At 40.8% G+C, this 23573-nt stretch overlaps 4 protein-coding genes across 23 annotated transcripts in view; 2 read left to right on the plus strand and 2 right to left on the minus strand.

The window, feature by feature from the left end:
* The window catches only part of LOC131103573 (uncharacterized), a 30093-nt gene extending 22168 nt beyond the window's left edge, over positions 1-7925 (minus strand). Inside the window, exons 1-3 of one of the 2 annotated variants that reach the window (XM_078797563.1) lie at positions 6251-6286; positions 5892-6130; positions 3823-3955 (exon numbers count right to left, since the gene is read on the minus strand). In XM_078797563.1, the coding sequence (XP_078653689.1) occupies positions 3823-3856 (34 nt within the window). In that variant the 5' untranslated portion in view covers positions 3857-3955; positions 5892-6130; positions 6251-6286. Of the gene's footprint in view, positions 1-3822; positions 3956-5891; positions 6131-6250; positions 6287-7848 lie in introns of those variants that run through there. The other variant, XM_078797564.1, reaches the window with a different exon arrangement.
* A 568-nt stretch (positions 7926-8493) lies between these two features.
* On the plus strand, positions 8494-15867 carry gtf2f1 (general transcription factor IIF, polypeptide 1). 3 transcript variants are annotated; one of them, XM_058049961.2, is made up of 14 exons: positions 8494-8655; positions 8867-8923; positions 9036-9082; positions 9276-9348; positions 9436-9629; positions 9715-9885; positions 11138-11343; positions 11414-11558; positions 11633-11694; positions 11791-11922; positions 13294-13367; positions 13470-13611; positions 14857-14995; positions 15073-15867. In XM_058049961.2, the coding sequence occupies exons 2-14, from the start codon at positions 8912-8914 to the stop codon at positions 15275-15277; spliced, it is 1602 nt and encodes a 533-aa protein (XP_057905944.2). In that variant the 5' UTR covers positions 8494-8655; positions 8867-8911; the 3' UTR covers positions 15278-15867. The 3 variants fall into 3 exon arrangements, with proteins under 3 accessions (XP_057905944.2, XP_057905946.2, XP_057905945.2); XM_058049963.2 differs by having other exon boundaries at positions 13294-13364; positions 15073-15865; XM_058049962.2 differs by lacking the exon at positions 8494-8655 and adding an exon at positions 8766-8784.
* An 863-nt stretch (positions 15868-16730) lies between these two features.
* alkbh7 (alkB homolog 7, RNA demethylase) lies at positions 16731-18177 on the minus strand. Its single transcript, XM_058048773.2, has 4 exons — positions 17771-18177; positions 17164-17337; positions 16964-17088; positions 16731-16892 (listed from the first exon to the last, which is right to left on the minus strand). Exons 1-4 carry the CDS (start codon positions 18038-18040, stop codon positions 16772-16774), a joined length of 690 nt encoding a protein of 229 aa, XP_057904756.2. The 5' UTR covers positions 18041-18177; the 3' UTR covers positions 16731-16771.
* Positions 18178-21257: 3080 nt separating this feature from the next.
* Positions 21258-23573, plus strand: part of cacna1aa (calcium channel, voltage-dependent, P/Q type, alpha 1A subunit, a) — a 107039-nt gene continuing 104723 nt past the window's right edge. For all 17 annotated transcript variants that reach the window (XM_078797062.1, XM_078797069.1, XM_078797072.1 and 14 more), the window contains exon 1: positions 21258-22654. In XM_078797062.1, the coding sequence (XP_078653188.1) occupies positions 22288-22654 (367 nt within the window). In that variant the 5' untranslated portion in view covers positions 21258-22287. The remainder of the gene's footprint in view (positions 22655-23573) is intronic.

A 23573-nucleotide genomic window follows, 5' to 3' on the forward strand; every position in this document is an offset into this window, starting at 1 on the left:
TTTCATTTAATTTCATTTAATTTCATTTAATTTCATTTAATTTCATTTAATTTCATTTATTCATTCATTCATTTTCTACCGCTTTTTCCTCACAAGGATCGCAGGGGTGCTGGAGCCTATCCCAGCTGTCTTTGGGCGAGAAGCGGGGTACACCCTGGACTGGTCGCCAGCCAATCACAGGGCACATATAGACAAACAACCATTCACACTCACATTCATACCTATGGACAATTTGGAGTCGCTAATTAACCTAGCATGTTTCTGGAATGTGGGAGGAAACCGGAGTACCCGGAAAAAACCCACGCATAAACGGGGAAAACATGCAAACTCCACACAGAGATGGCCGAGGGTGGAATTGAACCCTGGTCTCCTCGCTGTGAGGTCTTTGCTCTAACCACTCGACCGCCGTGCAGCCCCCGCCTTAAACAAACTGTACATATTCAAGTTTAATTTATGGCGTATTGTCCCTTTCGGAAGAAATGTGTTAGGAATGGAATATGTTTCCTCTGCTATCAACAAGCCTTCCACATTAAAAAATATTCCATTCCTAACAAATTGAATATATGTATATATATTGAATACAAATTGAATACTTTTCTAGTTATTAAGCCTTTAACATATCTTGTTCAAAACAGAGGGAAATTATTCCATTCCTAAAAATTGTGAGGGGTTGAATGACTTTTGTCAGATCCTGTAAAATGTGACAAAACACATTACCTTTGATTCTATTGGACCTCAGCTCCGACATCTCAGAATTAAAAACCGACACAAGACAGCCAAAGAAGATTCGTTGGTGGTCATGGTGCACGGTAGGTTTATCGTTTATGAATCGTCTCGATCTTTCCATGCCGTAACTTCACCAGTGTTTCTTTAATCCCGAAGATATGCAGTGTTTTTCCTGAAGAGCCCAGCCCTTCGCAGCGGAGCAGCAAAAGTGCAGTAATGCAGGTGACGTTGCAAGAATATAAAAGCACCGCAAACAACACATGTCAGCCGGACAGACGGAGTCTGAAAACCACAAACTGGGGGTCTCAGCAGGTTGAATCCATCAAGTCCAATCAGCAGGTATCAGAATGCAACAAAAGTCTTGGGTGAGTCCATCACTTTGACATGCTACGTAGATTCCTCCGCCATTTTGATCCTCAAAACAAAGACTGTACCATAAAAGATTGTAACACACAAAGCAGTACTCGCAGAGCAATTTTAACTGAAGCAATGGTGTACAAGTGTACAAAGCCTTATTTACCATGCTTGATTCCCATTGGGTTTTGCCATTGATTGTTTGGACTTCAATTGTGGCCCACAAATCGAAGCAGAAGCAACAACTGTTGTTTGTCTTTATCAACAGGTGTATCATCCAAGGTGACATTACTCCCGCCAACAAGAAGCTACAATGGTGGCAATGGCGCAAGGTAACAGTGGTCAGATGTACTTTGCTAAGTAAAATAAGTAAAACACCAAATTTGATGGTCCGATTTTGAGACCTTTGTTATCTGGAAGAAAATAGGGTCAAAAACTGCCGGACCATGAGATACGTATTTTCTGGACTATAAGTCGCTTCGGAGTATAAGTCACACAATGCCAAAAATGCATAATTAGGTAGAAAAAAACATACATAAGTCGCTTCGGAGTATAAGTCACACAATGCCAAAAATGCATAATTAGGTAGAAAAAAACATACATAAGTCGCTACGGAGTATAAGTCGCACAAGAACAAAATTGTATAATTAGGTAAAAAAAACCATACATAAGTCGCTATGGAGTATAAGTCGCATAAGGCCAAAAATGCATAATTAGGTAGAAAAAAACATACATAAGTCGCTACGGAATATAAGTAGCACAAGAACAAAATTGCATAATTAGGTAAAAAAAAAACATACATAAGTCGCTACGGAGTATAAGTCGCATAAGGCCAAAAATGCATAATTAGGTAGAAAAAAACATACATAAGTCGCTACGGAGTATGAGTCGCACAAGGCCAAAAATGCATAATTAGGTAGAAAAAAAACATGCATAAGTCCCCATGGAGTATAAGTCGCACTAGGCCAGAAATGCATAATTAGGTAGAAAAAAACATACATAAGTCGCACAAGGCCAAAAATGCATAATTAGGTAAAAAAAAACATATATAAGTCGCTACGGAGTATAAGTTGCACAAGGCCAAAAATGCATAATTAGGTCGTAAAAAACATACATAAGTCGCACAAGGCCAAAAATGCATAATTAGGTAAAAAAAACCATATATAAGTCGCTACGGAGTATAAGTCGCACAAGGCCAAAAATGCATAATTAGGTAGGAAAAAAACATACATAAGTCACACAAGGCCAAAAATGCATAACTAGGCAGGAAAAAACATACATAAGTCGCTCTGGAGTATAAGTCGCAGGAACAGCCAACCTATGAACAAAAGTGCGACTTATAGTCCGTAAAATACGGTATTTAAATTCCTTATTATCTAACCAGCGTTTGTATTTATTGCAGCAGAGATGTCAAGTGGCACCAAGTCTAAAGGAAGACGGCCATTTAAAGGAGACTCACAGCACCCCTCACCAGGATAAGGCGCTGGTGTTGGGGGGCCTCTCAGAGACGACAAAAACAAGCTGGAAGAGGAAGAGTCAAACCACGGATGTTACAACCATAAACCAGAACCTCAGACTCCAGCGGTTCAGGTCTCTTGGGTGAGGGAGTTTTTTTCACCCTTGCTGTTGCAGTGTTTTTTTTTTACTGTAAGAGCCATTGTGGTTCACATACTCCCAACATAATTGTTGGTTTTCTTGTCAATCAGGCTTCCCAACCCGGCACAGATCTGCTACATGAACGCCAGCCTGCAGAGTCTCCTGACCCTGGAGGATTTTGTTGAAGACATCAAACATCAGCAGCCAGTTTGGAGTTTGAACCCTGATGCTGCACTGATCAGGTATACGGTCGTCCATTGCCATTTATCGCTATTAAAAAAGACATGTCTTAAAACCGGGGCGACACCCGGAGACCCGGGTTCAATCCCACCCTCTGCCATCTCTGTGTGGAGTTTGCATGTTCTCCCCGTGCATGCGTGGGTTTTCTCCGGGTACTCCGGTTTCCTCCCACATTCCAAAAACATGCTAGGTTAATTAGCGACTCCAAATTGTCCATAGGTATGAATGTGAGTGTGAATGGTTGTTTGTCTATATGTGCCCTGTGATTGGCTGGCCACCAGTCCAGGGTGTACCCCGCCTCTCGCCCCAAGACAGCTGGGATAGGCTCCAGCATACCCATGACCCTCATGAGGATAAGCGGTAGAAAATGAATGAATGTGCACTTGGGGGGGGGGCGTACAACAATGAATCTTGCACACAATAAAACTAAAATAAAGTAAAATTATTCCAACAACATGCATGCTAGGTTAATTAGCGACTCCAAATTGTCCATAGGTATGAATGTGAGTGTGAATGGTTGTTTGTCTATATGTGCCCTGTGATTGGCTGGCCACCAGTCCAGGGTGTACCCCGCCGCCCTCCCCGGAAGACAGCTGGGATAGGCTCCAGCATACCCATGACCCTCGTGAGGATAAGCGGTAGAAAATCAATTTTCATAGTTGGAGCATAGAAAACTGGTGTTGTAAATATGCTTTTTAACATTATTAGAGCCCTTTAGACATAAAATAACACCCCTATAGTCACTTTCACACTCATATTTGCACATTTTTTACTAATAATAAGCGACACAACAACGACGCAACAGAAAAAACGAGAAGCAAAAGAGCAAAAAGGATAGAATGATGCCACAAAGGGAAGGGATTACTGTAGAGATGTGACTTGATGACTTGAAGGTCAACCACTCACCTTCTTTGACTCTTTGCAGAGCATTCGTGAACATCAGTGCTTGTCACAGCTCCGGTGACGTCCAGCAAAAAATCTGTTGCCTTTATTCTTTTAAGAACACCGTCTCCCGCTTGGCACCTGAGTTTGAGGATCTCTGCCAGAAAGTAAGTAAAGACGTTTGTTATTGTAGGATTCCGTGATCACATTGACACAAATATAAGATTCTACAGAGCAAAGTGTGATTTCTTATTTATGAATTGAATGTTTTTGTAGTTAGAAAACCTGCTAAATATATTTTTGATTATTAGAGCCCTCTAGACATGAAATAACACCCCTATGCTGCCCTTTTCACTGGTATAATATAGTATAGTAAACATAATAAGACATAACAGTCAGTATATTTTTTGCCATGTGGGCCTGCAGGATGCACATGAGTTCCTGACTTCCGTACTGGATCAAATCAGAAATCTGAAACCAGCACAGCAGACGGTGGCAGCTAGAGAGGGTACAACCTACAACTGCCCTGTGGAACACCACTTTGTGTTCAGGATGCAGAACATCAGGATGTGCCTGAAGTAAAGTTGCACAAAAAATTAAAAAAAAAAAAAAACACATACTACTGTATTTTCAGGACCGGCTACAATCTCAAAGCTAGACATATCCTGTCTAAATTACTACATTTCTCAAGCATATCATTGTAGTTGCACATTACTTACAGACACACAGTGTCCAAGTCATAAGCATAATAGAATGTATTCCATAACAAAAAGTATCTAGTATGCTGTGTCAGTCAATTTAACAACTTAACTTAACTAACCAACTCAGGGCCCACTTGAAAATCTAAAAAAAAATAAATAAATTAAAAATATTTCCGCGGCCCACCTTTGTCCTACAAAGACAAAACGCTGCACTTAAATTATTATTATTATTATTATTATTATTATTAATATTATACAGGTGTATAATATTAATAATAATAATCCAATTCGACATTACTCCCGCAGATGTACTTTGCTAAGTAAAACACCAAATATGATGATCCGATTTTGAGACTTTTGTTATATGGAAGAAAAATACATAAGTCGCTACGAAGTATAAGTCGCACAAGGCCAAAAATGCATAATTAGGTAGAAAAAAACATACATAAGTCGCTACGAAGTATAAGTCGCACAAGGCCAAAAATCCATAATTAGGTTAAAAAAAAACCATACATAAGTCGCTATGGAGTATAAGTCGCACAAGGCCAAAAATGCATAATTAGGTAGAAAAAAAACATACATAAGTCGCTACGGAGTATAAGTCGCACAAGGCCAAAAATGCATAATTAGGTAAAAAAAAAAACATACATAAGTCGCTATGGAGTATAAGTCGCACAAGGCCAAAAATGCATAATTAGGTAGAAAAAAACATACATAAGTCACTAAGGAGTATAAGACACACAAGGCCAAAAATGCATAATTAGGTAGAAAAAAAACATACATAAGTCGCTACGGAGTATAAGTCGCACAAGGCCAAAAATGCATAATTAGGTAAAAAAAAAACATACATAAGTCGCTATGGAGTATAAGTCGCACAAGGCCAAAAATGCATAATTAGGTAGAAAAAAACCATACATAAGTCGCTACGGAGTATAAGTCGCACAAGGCCAAAAATGCATAATTAGGTAGAAAAAAACATACATAAGTCGCTTATTATTATTATTATTAAATATCAAATAAAAAAACTGTACAAGTTTCCTAAAATATTGTGACAGGTCAATAACACTCAATAGGTTATTACTTGGGCCTATAAATATTTTTTAATCGTGCAATAAATATTTTACAATAAAAATAATTTTAAAAATAATATTTGCAAAAATGAATCATATTTTTAATTACCTCTAATGGCCGACCTACAGTACCACCACGGCCCACACTTTGGGAATCACTGCTCTAGAAAATAGAGGTACATTGAAACATTGAGACATCCAATTCACTACAGACATCCATTCCACTATTCCATTGTGGACTTCATCATGACTGTCAATAAACCCTGCTGTGTTGCTGTTAAGGTGTCAGATGAAATTCACCAGGGAAGAGGAATTCACAAACCTGTCCCTGGACCTGCTACCTGGATGCGGAACAGTTGAAGGGATGCTGCAAAATTACCTGAAGGTAATAAAAAGCATGACCGTTTCAAGCTAACATGCTAAGTAAATGAATACTGTTGTGTACAGAAGACACAGGTGGAGTTTCAATGCGAGTGTGGTTACAACACATCATGGCAGCATTCCTCTTTCATTAGCCTGCCAAAGTAAGGAAGTCACGTTTCATCGTCTTCCTCTGAGCCTCTGAAGAGTAAAAATGATATCTTTTATTTTGTTATTATTTGCAGAGTGCTGGTCTTGCACTTGAAGCGCTTTGTGTTTTTTTCAGTCTTCGGGTCCATAAAGGTGCGTCGCCCTGTTTACCTTACAAAAGACCTGGTGCTGTCATCCAAACAGGTATGATCCATTATACCCGGGATGTCCAAAGTGTGGCTCAGGGGCGTCACTAGGTTCTGAGGACAGGGCAGGCTTAGCCCCCTGTAAATTAAAATTAAAATTAAAATTAAAATTAAAATTAAAATTAAAATTAAAATTAAAATTAAAATTAAAATTAAAATTAAAATTAAAATTAAAATTAAAATTAAAATTAAAATTAAAATTAAAATTAAAATTAAAATTAAAAAAATATGAAAAATATATAAATAAATATATAAATAAATATAAATTACAAAAAAAAAACAAATAAACAAGAACTGGGATATAAATTTCCCACTTTTGGACAGATTTAGTAGAAATTGTTTTAGGCCACCATTGAATGTACACAAGTACACACCATCTACACTGCAAAACTGCTGCTCAAGCTCTGCAACCATTCTGTCCAGTGGACAGTGATCAATTATATAATAATCATTATTGGATTATTAATCAGGCTATTATTATTACTATCATCATTATTCTTCTTCTGATTATTAGGCTAGTATTAGCCTGCTTATTGGCTTGCTTATTAGACTGCTTTTGCCTTATTATATGAAATTTGTCAGAGATTATTTTTGTCAAAAAAATCAATAAAAAATGTAAAAAGAAAATCTATTAAAAAATCAATACAAAAATATGATTGAAAATATTGCTTTTGTATAAGAGAGAATTTTTGTAAAAAAAATCAATAAAAAATCAATGAAAATATCAATGAAAATATTGCTTTTGTATCAGAGTGATAATTTTTGTAAAAAAAATCAATAAAAATGTAAAACAAATCTATAAAAAATATAAATGAAAATATTGCTTTTGTATAAAAGAGACAATTTTAGTTAAAAAATCAATAAAAATGTAAAAAAAATCAATAAAAAATATCAATAAAAAATATTTTAAGGGGTTAGGGTTAAGCCCCCCTAAAATATGAAATTTTAATATATAAATATAAAAATATTTGGCCTAATGACGCCACTGGTGTGGCCACTGGACCATTTGCAGCCCGTGGGTTATAGTAAAAATGCAACTGTTGATCTGCCATGTCTTGCCTTTCCCCAACAGGGTGAGGCCTGCTACAGTTTGGTCAGCGTCATCAATCATATCGGCTTTACAACAAGCAGTGGTAAGATCATTGATTTGATCCAGGATGTGCACCAAAAGTACCAAAGCTTGCTTTTCCTGTTAGGACACTACATCAGCGATGGGGTGGACCCGGCGGTGCAAGAAGAGAACCCGAACGATCGCTGGTTTACCTACAACGACTTAGACGTTCAAGAAACAAATTGTGCTTCTGTGTGCAACCAACGGCAAACTACTGCCTACATCCTTTTCTACAGAAAGCATGAGTAGAAGGTCCTGCAACTCGCCAACGGTTGTTTGATAGGTTCTCTGCTCCTGTGAGCCTGTAGGTCCAAGGCATGAATGAACCCAGAGATCTGATGGTACGGCTCTGATACATGGGCCTCATTCTTGGATGGGCGCACATTGGGTGCCCCCACATTCCTCAAGAAGCTTAGTAGAGGTGAGTGCAACCTTATTTTGCAGATACATACCTTACTAACTATGATTTCCACAGTACCAGTATGTCTTGAGTCCTTCCTGTTGAGCCATTACGTCATCACACTTTAGCCTGTCCACAGAAGAAACCACATTCAAACAAAGTAACACAATTTCACCAGTGTTTCATACAGTTTGTGGCTATTTTGATGTTAAATGTTGTTAACAATGCAAACATCTCACAGTTCCAGGCAACACAGCTGTCAATCATTTCTAGTACACTTTGTAAACATAACGGAAGAGCATTTTGTGTGCTACTATACTAACCATGCTAATCATACAGAGATAGTTTCATACCTCTCAGATAAGTCGCGCATATGGGCGTTTATTTCGATATTATTACTGAAAGTTAGCAAAGTTAAAACTGAAACACCATACCTGGCTCCATTTAGACATCAAAGTTTAAGAAATAATCAGTACAGTAAGTGAACTTTGTGCGGAACGTGTTCATTTTACTTGTTTCCAACCAACAACACCGACGGACCAAAGCCTGAGTGCACCTGTAAATTGTCGTCGTGCGGTTTTAATCGGTGTTCTACCCCAAAGTTTGATCATTAGAATACATAATATGTGAATCTTTAATATTGATTTGTATATAGCTAAATAATCATCAGCATATATACTTAATTCAAGCCGCTTATATTGTGCGGAACATATTGTGTCTGTATTTGTTTCCTCCGAACAACTTTAAATGACGGACCAATGGCTGCGTGCACCTGAAATTGTCGTCGTATAAACAAAAGATTTGTTTTTAATCATGTTTCTGTGTTGAATATATCGAAATATCATTTACCAACGGAAATGTAAGTTCAGATATGCTATTGATACTATTTTCCAAACGTTAACGTGTGTTAAATTACCGTCGTTTAGTGCTGACTGTGCACATCGCCCTTTGGAATTCCACGTAAAATTAAGCTATTTTTCTTTGTAATGTAATATTTGAAATTTATTAGTTGTAATGTTGGACTTACTGAGACGCTTATATTTGCTTCATCTGTGTTTTCCTTTTTGAAGTGTAACTATCCTGCCTTGAAGTTTGAATTCAAGAAAGACGAAAATATGGCATCACTGGTAAGACTTCATTTCCCGTTTAGTAGCATTATGCTCACCTTGCAATTTAGGCGACTTTACTTGTGATTTAGAAACATTATTTTATGGAACTGAGAAAATGTTTGTGTTGCAGGGGAGCAGCAGTTCTTCGTCCACAGAATACACTGTCCGAGTCCCGAAGTGAGTAACGTGCATATTATATTGTATTGCATGGAAAAAAAGGTGCCATTGTTTGTATCAGTACCTAATTAAATGGCTTAATAGTGTATGTAACTGTTATTTATCAACATGGAAAAAAGTTATTGCCATAACCGTTTGTAATTTCTGCATGAATAAAATGACTGATCACACCTTTACTGCATATTTTCCACAGAAATACCAGCAAGAAGTACAATATAATGGCTTTCAATGCAGGGGATAAAGTCAACTGTTCGACGTGGACACACGTAAGTGTCATGCAAATGCGTTTCCATGTCTAACAAATCATTATAAGATAATAAAAAAAAAATCCATGCCTGCATTTCTTTGCTCAGGCTCGTATGGAGAGAGACATGAGTGCTCGGAAGATTTACGGCGAAGAGGAGACACCCGAGGGTGCAGCCGGTAGTGAGTTTGGCAAAAAACAGCGTGAGGAAGCACGTCGCAAGAAGTATGGCATTGTGACGCGTGAGTTTAAATTAGAGGACCAGCCCTGGATCCTGAAAGTCAACGGCAAAGCCGGCAAGAGGTGTTGTGTGATATACTGTTAAATCCTTTTTCACTGCTAACACAAAAGTGGGAAATGTCTTTTCACTGTGTGTATCATTTTGTAGGTTTAAAGGTCTGAAGAAGGGCGGCGTCACAGAAAATGCGTCCTACTACATCTTTACTCAGTGTCCGGATGGAGCCTTTGAAGCCTTCCCTGTTCACGGCTGGTATAACTTTACTCCGCAGGCGAAGCACAGAACTCTCACTGCTGAGGAAGCGGAAGAGGAGTGGGGCAGGTGAGTGTGTTTATAAAGCAATCTCTTGTTTATCATGGTTAACTGGTTTCCACACGCGACTGTGATGAATGGATTTCCACAAAGGTTGCCTTATTTATACCGTATTTTCTGGACTATAAGTCGCCCCGGAGTATAAGTCGCATGAGGCCAAAAATGCATCATTAGGTAGAAAAAAACATACATAAGTTGCTACGGAGTATAAGTCGCACAAGGCCAAAAATGCATCATTAGGTAGAAAAAAACATACATAAGTTGCTACGGAGTATAAGTCGCACAAAGCCAAAAATGCATCATTAGGTAGAAAAAAAACACGTATAAGTCGCACAAGACCAAAAATGCATAATTAGGTAGAAAAAATACATAAGTCACACAAGGCCAAAAATGCATAATTAGGTAGAAAAAACATACATAAGTCGCTACAGAGTATAAGTCGCACAAGGCCAAAAATGCATAATTAGGTAGAAAAAAACATACATAAGTCGCACAAGGCCAAAAATGCATAATTAGGTAGAACAAAAACATACATAAGTCGCTACGGAGTATTAAGTTGCACAAGGCCAAAAATGCATAATTAGGTAGAAAAAAACATACATAAGTCACTACAGGGTATAAGTCGCACAAGGCCAAAAATGCATAATTAGGTAGAAAAAAACATACATAAGTCGCTACGGAGTATTAAGTTGCACAAGGCCAAAAATGCATACTTAGGTAGAAAAAAAACATACATAAGTCGCACAAGGCCAAAAATGCATAATTGGGTAGAAAAAAAACATACATAAGTCGCTACGGAGTATAAGTCGCACAAGGCCAAAAATGCATACTTGGGTAGAAAAAAGACATACATAAGTCGCACGAGGCCAAAAATGCATAATTAGGCAGAAAAAAACATACATAAGTCGGTACGGAGTATAAGTCGCACAAGGCCAAAAATGCATAATTAGGTAGAAAAAAACATACATAAGTCACTACAGAGTATAAGTCGCACAAGCCCAAAAATGCATAATTTGGTAGAAAAAAACATACATAAGTCGCTATGGAGTATAAGTGGCACAAGGCCAAAAATGCATAATTAGGTAGAAAAAAACATACATAAGTCGCTATGGAGTATAAGTCGCACAAGGCCAAAAATGCATAATTAGGTAGAAAAAAACATACATAAGTTGCTATGGAGTATAAGTGGCACAAGGCCAAAAATGCATAATTAGGTAGAAAAAAACGATAGTGACAAGCGAGTCACGTTTTCCATTTTCAGGAGGAACAAGGTGGTGAATCACTTCAGCATCATGCTTCAGAGACGTCTCCGCGAGCAGGAGCGCGGCGACGAAGACGAGGAGGAGAGCGAGAAAGCGGGCAAGAAGAAAAAGAAAAGCGGCGGGCGCGGTGGCGACCTGCGCATCCACGACCTCGAAGACGACCTGGACATGAGCAGCGACGACAGTGACAACAGCATGGGCGACGGTAAGGAGGAGCACACCCGGAGAGGAAATGGTTCACTCTCAACTTGTACCAAATGGTTTTTTTTCCTAAGATGGCGAAAGCAAGGCAAAGAAATCAGACGTGGGGAAAGGCAAAGCGAAGAAGAAGAGGAAGGGCAGTGACAAGGAGGCGTTGGAAGATAGCGATGACGGTGACTACGAAGGGCTTGAGGTGGATTACATGTCAGACGAAAGCAGGTCAGATCCACAGTTTGGTTGCAAACCCGTCATTCCGTTATCTGATTTGATGTCATCTCGTCTTCTCCGAGCAGTTCTGAAGAAGAACCGGAAAACCCCAAAGGAAAACCCAACAAAGAAGAAGATCTTCCTAAAGGTCACACCAGTTTATTATGATGGTTCATTCTTACGTCGTCACTGTCAGGTGTGTGCGCTGACATTTTCTTTATTTTTTATTTTTTTTACTTTATAGGCATCGACGAGGCTTCTGAAAGTGAGGAGGAGAGTGAGGAGGAGAAACAGAACGAGGATGAAGTAAAGGAGGAGGAAGAGGAGGAGGAAGGGAAGAAAACACCGGCGCAGATGGAAAAGAAGAAGAAAAAAGGTACATATATCTTAAAGCAGTGGTGTCCAACATGCGGCCCAGGGACCATTTGTGGTCCGTGGCATATTGTTTCATTTTCTACTGCTTATCCTCACGAGGGTTGCGCGGGGGGGGGGGGGGGGTGCTGGAGCCTATCCCAGCTGTATTCGGACGAGACGCGGGGTACACCCTGGACTGGTGGCCAGCCAATCACAGGGCACATATAGACAAACAACCATTCACACTCACATTCATACCTATGGACAATTTGGAGTCGCCAATTAACCTAGCATGCATGTTGTTGGAATAATTTTACTTTATTTTAGTTTTATTGTGTGCAAGATTCATCGCTTCATTCATTCATTCATTTTCTACTGCTTATCCTCACAAGAGTCATGGCTATGCTGGAGCCTATCCCAGCTGACAAACAACCATTCACACTCTCATTCATACCTATGGACAATTTGGAGTCGCTAATTAACCTAGCATGTTTTTGGAATGTGGGAGGAAACCGGAGTACCCGGAGAAAACCCATGCATGCACGGGGAGAACATGCAAACTAGCTCCACTGAGGGTGGAATCGAACCAGGGTCTCATAGCTGTGTGGCCTGTATGCTAACCACTTGTTCACCGTGCAGCCCTCGGCAACAACTTATTGAACCCAAACTGCAAACTCCACACAGAGATGTCCGAGGGTGGAATTGAACTCAGGTCTTCTAACTATGTGGTCTGCGTGCTTACCACTCGACCACTGTGCAGCCTCACAGAAAATATAATTTTTAGAAAGATGAGAAAGGCATGAGTAGTTAGTGGACAAAAAAAATCCAGAGTACCCTGGAGAAAACATGCAAACGCCACACAGAGATGCCAGAGGGTGGAATCGAAACCTGGGTCTTCTTGCTGTGTGGCCTGCGCGCTAACCACTCATTCGTCGTGCAGCCTATAGAAATACAATTAAACCAAAAAAGCCAAAATAGCAACCAGGTAGAATCTGTAGCTAACATTACAAGTTTTGTCTTTTTAAATATATTAAAAAGCCTTTTTACAAAATAAACATAAAAATAATAAAGTGCAAAAGAAAGGAGAAAGGTTTATTCTTGTGTGCATTATATGAACGAATAAGTGCATTTTTGTTGAATAATTCTTGAATACTTGCATTAATCAAATCATTACAATTAAAAAAAAAAAACTGAAAGTTACACAGTGCACTTGAACGCCCCATCACCCGAGCAGCACCTGCACAGTGCAAGAAATACAGTGAGCATCATTATATGGTCATTATATTGGATTTTGTTAGCAGTTGTACCTAATGTTGTGGCTTATGAGCGTGTCAATTATGTTTATGTGAATTATCAATTAAAATGTGTGTGTGTGTGTGTGTGTGTGTCCCAGACAGCAGTGGCGAGTCGGACAGCTCGGACGACAGTGACATCGAGGGAGACACGGCTTCTGCTTTGTTCATGGTGGTTAGTGTGTGTGTGGAAGAGTGTGTGAAGTTTCCAGCGATAGCAAACGTGTTATTTTTTAGATTGATTTTTTTCATTAACCGTCAAGCTTCCCTCTCGTAGAAGAAGCGTACGCCACCCAAACGAGCAGGCGGGCGGGGTTCTGCGGGAAGCTCTCGGACCGGCAGCCGCCCGGGGACGCCGTCCATCGACACTGCCGCCACCTCCAACACACTCCGCGCTGCTGCTAACAAGCTTGAGCTAGGTGTGTCAGTGTATTACATAGACAAAAGTATGGGCATAGTATATAGTATATAGCAGGGGACTCAAACTTGCGGCCCGCGGGCCAAATTATATAATAGTCTTCAATGCTTCTGCTATACCCTCCACTTTTTCAGTGCTTTGGTTTTTTGCAAATGCTCTGATAAAATATTAAATTATAATAAATTATTATAAATTATGATAAATAAATTTTTATTTATTATGAAATTATTAAATAAATGTTTAATGTTAATTTTTATTTTTCAACACAAAATAAGATGGAAAAAATAAATAAGCAAATCAAAAAACAAATGAAGAAATTAATTTTTATTTATTATTAAATTATTAAATAAATGTTTAATGTTCATTTTTATTTTTCAACACAAAATAAGATGGAAAAAATAAATAAGCAAATCAAAAAACAAATGAAACAAATGAAGAAATTAATTTTTGTTTATTATTAAATTATTAAATAAATGTTTAATGTTAATTTTTGTTTTTCGACACAAAATAAGATGGAAAAATAAATAAGCAAATCAAAAAACAAATGAACAAAGTATTTTTTTAATTATTAAATTATTAAATAAATGTTTAATGTTCATTTTTATTTTTCAACACAAAATAAGATGGAAAAAATAAATAAGCAAATCAAAAAACAAATGAAACAAATGAAATTATTTTTTATTTATTATTAAATTATTAAATAAATGTTTAATGTTAATTTTTATTTTTCAATAAAATAAGATGGAAAAATAAATAAGCAAATCAAAAAACAAATGAACAAATTATTTTTTATTTATTATTAAATAAATGTTTAATGTTAATTTTTGTTTTTCGACACAAAATAAGATGGAAAAATAAATAAGCAAATCAAAAAACAAATGAAGAAATTAATTTTTATTTATTATTAAATTATTAAATAAATGTTTAATGTTAATTTTTATTTTTCAACACAAAATAAAATGGAAAAAATAAATAAGCAAATCAAAAAACAAATGAAGAAATTAATTTTTATTTATTATTAAATAAATGTTTAATGTTAATTTTTATTTTTCAACACAAAATAAGATAGAAAAATAAATAAGCAAATCAAAAAACTAAACAAATTAAACTTTCATATCAAGACGGGGGCCTCTAACTGGCCGTGAGTTTGAGACCCCTGGGGGGGGTCATATTTTCATTGTTAAATAGTGTGTATTCTACCAGTGGGTAATGGTGCAATGCTAATTAGACGTCCTTTATCCAACAGGTAAAAGACAGACCCAAGGTCCAGGTACCGACTCGCCAGCTGCCAAAAGGCTCAAGATGGAACCCAGCAGTCAGAGTCCGGCTCCCTCTGGGAAAAGTACACCTCAGCCCCCATCGGGCAAATCTACTCCCAGCTCCAGGTACCGTTTACCAGTCATTCTTATCATCATTGCTAATCTTTCAGCGGCGATAACTCCTTCTATTTCCTCTCCGACAGCGATGTGCAGCTGACAGAAGAAGCGGTCCGCCGATACCTCATCCGGAAACCCATGACGACTAAAGACCTGTTGAAAAAGTTCCAGACCAAGCGCACGGGCCTAAGCAGCGAAAAGACGGTCAACGTGCTGGCGCAGATTCTGAAACGTCTCAATCCGGAACGTAAAAACGTTAACGATAAAATGCACTTTTACCTCACGGAGTAAAAGGAGACCATGAGAAGATGTGATATCGAATCTGGTGACCACTTCAGGGGGTCAAAAGTAAATCGGTAAGCAACTTTTTTTTCGTTTGGTGACAAATCGTATTTTTTACACGTAGACCACTCAGAACTGATTTGTTCTATTTCGATTCTTTTTCTAATAAAATATAGTATTGCTTGTATATGTAACGCTATTTTTGGTTGCTTTAGAATTAGTTATGAAGGTGCTTCTAGACTTGTATTGACCATGCAAAACATATGTCAACATTAAACAACAATTATTGACTCAAATGGGATCATGCCATTTTAATGCCTTGTCCTAACTGGCCACAAATAAGCCGCAGGTCATCCTTGTTTTGGACAAGAAGACTCACCAAACCGGATGGATGATTCATGCAAATATTCATTCAAATGTGTCATTTGGATGCTAAGTACAAACTCAACAAAGACTCATGAACACCATGAACAGGTTGTGCTTCAGAATGTGTAATGTTGACTTTTTAAAAGGGTAATGAGCTGCTGCCACCTACTGGTCATACTGGATTATTCCAGCCCGAGCACAATTATAAAAATTCTATTGTAAATTATGAAATTAAGTCATAATTAGGAGATTTTAAAAAATGGGAAAGTCTTGATTATGAGCTAAAATTTTTTACGAGACTTAATTATTTGGTTAGGCTGCACGGTGGGGGAGTGGTTAGCGCCTCACAGCTAGGAGACCCGAGTTCAATTCCACTCTGCTATCTCTGTGTGGAGTTTGCGTGGGTTTTCTCCGGGTATTCCGGTTTTCCTCCTACATTCCAAAATAGGTATGAATGTGAGTGTGAATGGTTGTTTGTCTATATGTGCCCTGTGATTGGCTGGCTGGTGACCAGTCCAGGGTGTACCCCACCTCTCGCCTGAAGACAGCTGGGATAGGCTCCAGCATACCCATGAGGATAAACGGTCGAAAATGAATGAATGTGCACTTGGAGAGGGGGGACGTACAGCAATGAATCTCGCACACAATAAAACTAAAATAAAGTAAAATTATTCCAACAACATGCATGCTAGGTTAATTGAAGACTCCAAATTGTCCATAGGTATGAATGTGAGTGTGAATGGTTGTTTGTCTATATGTGCCCTGTGATTGGCTGGCTGGCGACCAGTCCAGGGTGAACCCCGCCTCTCGCCCGAAGACAACTGGGATAGGCTCCAGCACCCCTGCGACCCTTGTGAGGAAAAGTAGTAGAAAATGAATGAATTATTTGATTAGTCAAAATGATGACAAACTGTAACAAGGGCGGCACATACCCACAATCGACAACATTTTCATATTAGATTAATCTTTTAATCGTGAAGGAGTCTGTTTACGATCCATAAAAATATGAACTGTAATAATACTTCCTGTAATAAAAATTCTGTTTTCAGATGTCTATAAAACTGTTAAATATAAAACAGCCAGGACATCATAATAAGTTAAAGTGGCACCAACATACCAGGTGATCTGTTGTAGGTTTTAACCTGGAAGGTTCCGACAAATAACCGAAATCCTTCGCTGCCGAGGCACTTTCTGTCCGTTAAACACAGACTCTTCATCTTTAAGGATCTCGTGAGTGAAGTCATACCTTGCCTGGTTCCTGTCGTGAACATGAAGAGAGACATTATCACTATAGGAGTGATAATGTAATGATAATGTTTTGTAATAAACCTGAGAATGTAGAGGGAACGTCGGGGCAGCAGCAGGTCCAACCACTCACTGGGAGCATCGTCTTTGACCAGACGCATTACGCAATCTGAGAGGAGACTCAACCCGGTGATGGTGCTGCCACAGAACTGGTATAAAAAAAAAAAATAATAGCACTGTTATTGTCCTGTTCATGTCAGTTTGTCTGTCTGAACAGAACCTACCTTCACACTATCAATGTGAGGTTTGATGTAGCCCGCCTTGTCCAGATCTAGGACGTGTACAGGCCCGAGAAGAGAACTGCCGGCCTCAAACGCGACAGATCGGACACGATTCAAGATGTTCTGACATGCTGGCCCCCACGTCGTACGCTCCGTTTCTCTGTATCCATGAATAGCCTGAATGGAAGGAGATAAACACTTTTAATGTCACCTTGTATATTTATTAACGCTACACAACAGCCATAGGAATACCATACCATGCTAACCAGACTAGCTGCAGTATTTTTTTTCTTCAAAACAAGTCTTAAATCAAAACAAAAGCTTTTCTTCCTGTCACTCATTCAATAATAAACTGTAGAGCAACTAAGAAATATATATTATATTTACATAAGGCGCACCAAACAATAAAACAACAAAATAAAGATGTGTCGTCTTATATTCTATTTGACTCAATAAGGTAATTTGAACGGCTTAATAGTGCGCTGTCCCTTTAAATTTTTGCGCGCCATAATTGCTCATTTGGAACAGCTGACCTCCAGCTAGTTGAGGTTCACCGGCCATTTTACGTTGTCCGAAAATAGCTACAATAACGAATTAGTTTTAGACTTACGTCGTCCCAGTGGTCGAATTCGTATCGTTTCTTCTTCAAACCAGGTTCCAGTTCCCGCAGAAAAGCACCCTCCTCCTCCTCGGTGATAAAGGCCGTCCTCACCTCCACCTGTGACCCGAGTCTCCGCACCAGTTCCCGGCTTGACCCCACCACCAGGGTCGGGACCTCGGCGGCTGTCAGGTCAACACAAGACGAGCCCAGGTAACGACGGAGACTTTTGTTAAAATATCTACTCTGGACGTGTTTCGCCGTAATACGCATTAGTTTCATTCTCTCACCGGTAATAATGTCTTTAAAGCGTAATATGTAGCACTGTTTCTTCAATTTTGATTGCTAAACTCAGTCAGCTATGAGGGACGCCATTTTGAAAACACAAAGTGTTGTGGGTAATGTAGTCAGCGAGGAAAAAAAATGACTTCCTTTTAATTTGCTGCAGTTTTCCATTATGACCGCTTGAGGTCAGTGCAGTTCTGATTGTATGCTCACTTTGTGTCCCTTAGAGTACATTTAAACAGTTTTGTAATATCTAAAAAACTATTTAGAACAGTTATTTGAACACCTGTGTAATTATAGTGATTATAGCGGTGATACATGTGTGAAGGTGGACCAGGTACATTACATTTCTAGTTGTTTTTATTATGTGTAGTGTTTTTTTTGTGTGCAAGAAAGTTGTTCATCATGTCAGAAAACATAATGCGTGTGTCGGATTGCATGAGAAATCTCCCACAGTGCAAGTGTGTGTATGATAAGCTTGTTAGATAAAGCGGTGACTTCATCCTCACTAAAGATTCCACATGAAAAAAAAAAAAACAGACAAAACATTGGCCTACTTACCACTCAGGGAATTTACTCTCTCTCCACTCACTTGCTTGTTTCCAGGCAAAATCTGACATGCTGAGATATGAAAATTGAAGCCCATAATTAATAATAATAATGCTATAGCAGACTATATATACACGAAAAGTATTTTCTTCCTTCCAGCTGGAGTTTGATGCAGTTTGGCTTGTGCAGTATCAGTTAATATGAGATGTTAAATACATTATGCATCCATGTTTTAACACGCTAATGTGTTTATTGACTCAAGTTTCTGTTCAGTTGTCGGTATTCTCTGATCCGGACTCATCGTGCGGGAGGTATACATCACTAATCCACAACGGATGGAGCGGGTTCAGCAGGGGCGGAGTGCACTACAAGCATCTCGGCATTGAATTATTCAGTCTTATGAATCATTGAATCACGACACTCCTTTTTAGGCCCTCTCCTCACATCTCCAGACGCACGGCTAGCTAGCCACCATTTTAACATCTGGCCGAGAAACACACAAAACAATACAAAGGGATGTTGTTTGTTTTGTTTTTTTTAACAGGGAAGTGTGGGTCATGTGGTCGGCGTTAATAACACAACGGACAAAAGTCTACCCATCCATCCATCCGACTGTCTGCATGCCCTTGCGGTGGGGGTCATGGAGCCTCTCACCGTCGGAAGCTTTGCTTAAATGGACACAAAGCGAAACGATCGCTTTTGCTTTCTGGCGTATCAGATAGACTTTTAAGGTCGTGCTGATTATAGATTGGAGTTGGCTCAAGGAAGGTCTCGGTCCTGTTTCAGTACCCTGCGTGGCGGAACCAACTCCCCTGGTCACCCTTAAATATGTATCATCATTTCCCATTCACACAGCCGGCTATTTCTGGAGTCAATCAATTAGGAAACATAATAGATTTTAAAGGAAGGTTGTCTGTTTTCACACTGCAGAAAGAGGGACTTGCCAGAGGTGGACATTTTTCTTCCACACTTCTCATTACAGTAAATCCATAAAACCGAACTTGGTAGTATTTGTCATCTTAAAGAAACTCTTCTATTGACTTTATTATACAGTGTGACGTGACTCTGGATTGGTAGATTGGTTGTCTCCCACTCAATGTTTGCTGGTTCCATCTTCGGTCCTCGTTTAATCGTTCAACATTTCAATTTTTAAAGTGTAACATTTCAACTGCCACCATTTTTTTTGTCCACTAACTACTCATGCCTTTCTCATCTTTCTAACAAATATATTTTCTGTGAGGCTGCACAGTGCATGAGTGGTTAGCGCGCAGACCACATACGTAGTTAAAAGACCTGAGTTTAATTCCACCCTCGGACATCTCTGTGTGGAGTTTGCAGTTTGCATTCAATAAGTTGTTGCCAAGGGCTGCACGGTGAACAAGTGGTTAGCATACAGGCCACACAGCTACGAGACCGTGGTTCGATTCAACCCTCGGTGGAGCTAGTTTGCATGTTCTCCCCGTGCATGCGTGGGTTTTCTCCGGGTACTCCGGTTTCCTCCCACATTCCAAAAACATGCTAGGTTAATCGGCGACTCCAAATTGTCCATAGGTATGAATGTGAGTGTGAATGGTTGTTTGTCTATATGTGCCCTGTGATTGGCTGGCCACCAGTCCAGGGGTGTACCCCGCCTCTCGCCTGAAGACAGCGGGGATAGGCTCCAGCATACCCATGACCCTTGTGAGGATAATCGGTAGAAAATGAATAAATGAATGAAGGAATGTGCACTTGGGGGGAGGGGGGGGCGTACCACAATGAATCTCGCATGCAATAAAACTAAAATAAAGTAAAATTATTCCATCAACATGCATGCTAGGTTAATTAGCGACTCCAAATTGTCCATAGGTATGAATGTGAGTGTGAATGGTTGTTTGTCTATATGTGCCCTGTGATTGGCTGATCCTGACCTCGCCCGAAGACAACTGGGATAGGCTCCAGCACCCCCCGCGACCCTCGTGAGGAAAAACAGTAGAAAAATGAATGAATGCTGTCTACATGTGATGCAACGGCAAATAGTCACACCTTGAACAGGCGCCACCGTTTAGTATAAGAGGAGAGGAGACGAGAGGGAAGGAAAGGGAGGAGGCAAGGTGGCCAACCAACCAAGGGAGGGAGGTGGGGGGAGGAGGAGGAGGGGAGTAGAGCGCTCTTCTCCTCCATTAATTTCCAAATGTCTGTTGCTAAGAATAGCCTTCGCCCAGCCACCCCCCCCTTTCTTCACCCTCCCTCCCAAACACACGACTCGCGTGCACATAACTCTGGTGTTGCAGGTGCTAGGCGACGCATGACGACCCCCCCCATCAAGAACCCCCCCACCCCAACTCCTGTGTGCATGTGACCGTTATGTACACATGTCTTACCTTTTTTTTTATGCAAAGGAATCAGGATCACTGTTGATTTGCACAAGTGGGCTGGGTTCTAAGCATGCCGGGTTCTAGCATGCAGCCTATAGATGTCATACATGCTGTGACGTCATCATCCGGTTCATCTGTTTAATTTAAAGAAACGTCCTCTAGCATTCCTTTCATTATTGGCTCTATCCATCCTTCCATCCTTCCATCTATCCGTGTGTCCTCCTCCTCCTCCCCTTGGGGCTGCTGCTGGTGGAAGCGGCTGTGAGGAGCCCACCCCACCACCCCCACCCCCACAGTACTCCAATGAGAGAGAGAGAGAGAGAGAGAGAGAGAGAGAGAGAGAGAGGACGCTCTACCAGGACATTCAAGCGGTCTCATCAACCCGGACTGGAGGTTTTTTGACTTTTCAGGAGCACGGTGCGGGACTGTATCGGTGACGAAGGTAGTGGTGGTGGGGGGAGAAAGATGCCGTTCCACGCTCGTCTTTGACGCCGTCCGCGCGTCCCCCTTCTTCGCTCCGCCCGTGGATGGCTGCGCAGGTGTTGCAACCAGGGAGGAGGAGGAGGATGCCGTTCAATGCTCTCATCTCCACTACGACGGCGTGGACATTCTAAAAAAAAAAAAAAAAAAAAAAAGAAGCAACATGGCACCCGTTCCACGCCAGCCTTTGCACGGTATTTGATATTTTTCAAAGCAAATGACATGTTTTCTTTCATTTCGGTTTCGAGGCTTTCTTGAAAAATCAAGTGTGCTACGTTATATCCACGCTACCAAATATTGCGGATGTTTTTTTTTTTTATATTTTTTTTTTAGAAGAAATAAATTAATAATGTTAGGGTTTCACTCCCAACGGCTTTTAAGTGCTCGGGAACACGGCGGTTTCAGCCAATTGCACCATCACGCCACGCAAGGCGTGAATGTGATTTACTGAGAGCCGTGTCTACGCTGTAAATGACATGTTGTCATGACACTGGAGGAATAAATCCCGTGGAAGCCCGTGGAGCATCCGATGCAGGAGGCATGACCAGCCACGGAGGAGGTTCGTGTTGAATAAGTCCCCCCCCCCCCCACATGATCGGCTGGTGGGGGCTCGTCCTCAAAGACGAGCCGTGCGCTTGAGATTCCTTGCAGCGAGACCCCCCTAAAAAAAGACCACACGTTTGATTTCCCCCCACATCCACCCCCCACCCCTGGTGAGGACGAACCATGGGAAGAGGACTCTACATGGGCCCCGTATGAGACGTTCGAATCCGGATGGGATGTAATGTTGTGTGGCTGTGCAGCTGAGAACCGGTGTCCTTCTCCACTGCTTCGTCAAGATTGGCTTCTGGTGTCCAGGGAATGGCGCGGTTCGGAGACGAGGTGCCGGCCAGGTACGGCGGAGGCCCCGGTGGAGGGGGCCCCGGCGGCCGTGGTGGAGGAAGGCAAGGAGGACCCCACGGACATGGACACGGACACGGCCATGGGCACGGTCACGGGCACGGACACGGCCACGGCCACGGCCACGGGCACGGGCTTGCCCACGGACCACCCGGGGGTCCAGGGGCCCAGAGAATGTACAAGCAGTCCATGGCGCAGAGGGCCCGGACTATGGCCTTGTATAACCCGATACCAGTGCGCCAGAACTGCTTCACGGTCAACCGCTCCTTGTTCATTTTCAGCGAAGATAACTTTGTGAGAAAATACGCCAAAAAGATCACCGAATGGCCATATCCTTTTGACGTGTTTGTAAGCCATAATGGAGACCAGGTAGGCCCAATAACATGTTGGGGGGGTGTCTAACAAGCATGCCGGACCACCTCACTTAGGCTGCTGACAAGGGGAGTCTCAACGTATAATTTACACTTAATTAAGAGCTGGGGGCAGAAACTGCATCCCGGCTTTTATGAGCCGTTGATCGGCATCAATCTTCTGTTAGTAATTCCACGTCACATCACGTGGGAGCTTGATATATGATCCCTCTGTGGTGAGTGTGTGTGTGTGTGTGTAATTGTGTTTTGATGCAGATGGTAGGGGGGTGGGGGGGTATCTAGGGGGCGCTGCCGGTTGCTGATGTCAGCAAGTAGACACTAGGAGAGAGAAATTGGAGAAGGGGAAATGGAGGGAGGCTGCATGGCGATTGAGTGGTTAGCGTGCAGGCCTCGCAGCTAGGAGACCCGAGTTCAATCCCACTCTCGTTTGCATGTTCTCCCCATGCATGCATGGGTTTACTCTGGTTTCCTCCCACATTCCAAAATGCCAGGTTAATTGGTGGAGCTGCACGGTGGTCGAGTGGTTAGCACATAGGCCACACAGCTATGAGACCCTGGTTCGATTCCACCCTCAGTGGAGCTAGTTTGCATGTTCTCCCTGTGGGTTTTCTCCGGTTTCCTCCCACATTTCAAAAACATGCTAGGTTAATTAGCGACCCCAAATTGTCCATAGGTATGAATGTGAGTGTGAATGGTTGTTTGTCTATATGTGCCCTGTGATTGGCTGGCCACCAGTCCAGGGTCTACCCCGCCTCTTGCCTGAAGACAGCTGGGATAGGCTCCAGCATACCAATGACTCTCGTGAGGATAAGCGGTAGAAAATGAATGAATGAATTTCGCACACAATACAACTAAAATAAAGTAAAATTATTCCGA

The sequence above is a fragment of the Doryrhamphus excisus genome, linkage group LG16 (assembly GCF_037039965.1).
Source record: "Doryrhamphus excisus strain RoL-2023G ecotype Guam linkage group LG16, RoL_Dexc_Guam_v1.1, whole genome shotgun sequence".
Taxonomy (NCBI): Eukaryota; Metazoa; Chordata; class Actinopteri; order Syngnathiformes; family Syngnathidae; genus Doryrhamphus; species Doryrhamphus excisus.